This window comes from Mandrillus leucophaeus, unplaced genomic scaffold, assembly GCF_000951045.1.
Source record: "Mandrillus leucophaeus isolate KB7577 unplaced genomic scaffold, Mleu.le_1.0 Scaffold508, whole genome shotgun sequence".
Taxonomy (NCBI): domain Eukaryota; kingdom Metazoa; phylum Chordata; class Mammalia; order Primates; family Cercopithecidae; genus Mandrillus; species Mandrillus leucophaeus.
In genome coordinates this window covers 1703894-1705758 of record NW_012105453.1, presented here as the reverse complement: position 1 = coordinate 1705758, position 1865 = coordinate 1703894, and the positions used below count along the sequence as shown (strand labels likewise).

Sequence of the window (1865 nt, the reverse complement as noted above, 5' to 3'; positions counted from 1 at the left end):
CTGCCTCCTCAGCTCGGTTCATGATGGCAGCCCTGTGCTTGCATTTCTTCAGGGTTCTGCTTTGAATTGCATTATTGGTGATTCCCCCAACCCACCACCACCTCCTTAATCTTTATCTTAATTTTCTTGAAAATACATTACTTTAGTAAGGGAAGGATTTGTTGCTGCTGTTGTTCCAGTGGCACTGAAGCGCCAGAGACAGCTTCCTGTTTAGCACTGTTTTATGAGTTTCTGTTGGCTTGTGGATTTCCCTAACTAGACCGTGAGTGCTTTGAAGTCAGGAACTGGGAATTGTATCTTCTTCATCTTGGTCTGCATGGTGCTTTCATAGTTCCAGAAATGTGGTGGATACTTATATACATATATATGTCCCTGAAACTACTGATTGAAGGAATAGAAATGTAGACTGAGATTCTTCTGCTTGTGTAGTACTTGGCGTTCAATATTAGAAAAAAATCCAGTCAGTTATGTTCTATGTTAACATTTTAAGGAAATCATTAATGGCACTTTATTTTGACTTTTATTTCTTTTCTTGTAGGTGAAAATGCGTGGAATAGACTTTTTTGAATTTCTTTGTCAGCTAATCCTGAAAGAAGCAGATCAAAAAGAACAGTTTTCCCAAGGATCTCCAGACAACTGTCTGGAAACTTCTTTGGCAGAGATATTTCCTTTAGGAAAAAATCACAGCTCTGAAGTTAATTCAGACAGTGGTGTTCCAGGATTAGCAGCCAGTGTCTTAGTTGTGAGTCACGGTGCTTACATGAGAAGCCTGTTTGATTATTTTCTGACTGACCTTAAGTGTTCCTTACCAGCCACTCTGCGCAGATCCGAAGTTATGTCAGTTACTCCCAATACAGGGGTGAGTCTCTTTATCATAAACTTTGAGGAAGGAAGAGAAGTTAAACCAACGGTCCAGTGTGTTTGTATGAACCTACAGGATCATCTAAACGGACTGACTGAAACTCGCTAAGGTTAAATCTGCATCAAAATTTAACCATTTTGAGCCTCGGAAGGGAGTGCCATTGGCTTTATTTACTTCTCTCCTCTGCTAGTGCTGATTTGGAAACAGTTAAAAGCCAATTTTTAGCTCAAATGGAATCATAGCCACATAAAACTTTAACGGACAACTATATAGAATTAACTTATTTTGTCTAAGTACAGTTGTCATTTTCCAGAATAATTTTACCAGCCTGCTATGTGTCATCTCTGGATTGCACGTGGATGACGAAGGAACTCAGTATTGGAAGTTGGGGGATTAGTAACCTCGTTAACAACGGTTTCTTTTTCATTTTAGCCTGTTTTAATGGCTGTTGGTAAGATACTGGTTTTTTTTAGTATCTCATCCAGTGCTTGGAAGAAAGAATGGTTTATAATTCCCAATACATGTTTATATTGACTATGTGTTGTATTTTTAAAATCCTTTAAATAAAAAATCCTTATAAGTTTATGTAAAGCAAAATAACACTAACATGTTTTACATATAAATCAACTGTTGGAATATTTTATTCTAGAGGGCTTGAAATGTGGATGAATACAGATTATGATGACAGAATGGTCTGGGGGAAGAAGTTAAAACATTTGATTTAAATACAGGAAAGAAGGAATCTTGGAGCAGAAGATAAAAGAACAGCCTTTTCTAAACAATACCTTGCAAAAGTCAAGTCAGTGGAAACCAGGAAAGCCAAAAAAAACGAAGAATATCCACTTGCTTCTTATCTAACCTATAGGCTGAAGAATTTCCAGTTTGAGGAAGGCTCTAAAGAAAGTAAACAGTTAACAGTACACCACACAGTAATCTCAGAATAAAAGAGGGACCTTCTTTGTAAAGAATGGTGCTCTAGGCCGGGCTCAGTGACTCACACCTG

General features: G+C 37.7%; 1 protein-coding gene across 1 annotated transcript in view; it reads left to right on the top strand.

The window, feature by feature from the left end:
- LOC105551131 (chromosome unknown open reading frame, human C12orf5) overlaps positions 1-1485 on the top strand; it is a 31868-nt gene extending 30383 nt beyond the window's left edge. Inside the window, exon 6 of the mRNA XM_011996291.1 lies at positions 539-1485. Coding sequence (XP_011851681.1) covers positions 539-970 — 432 coding nt within the window. The 3' untranslated portion in view covers positions 971-1485. The remainder of the gene's footprint in view (positions 1-538) is intronic.
- The last annotated feature ends 380 nt before the right edge of the window (positions 1486-1865 follow it).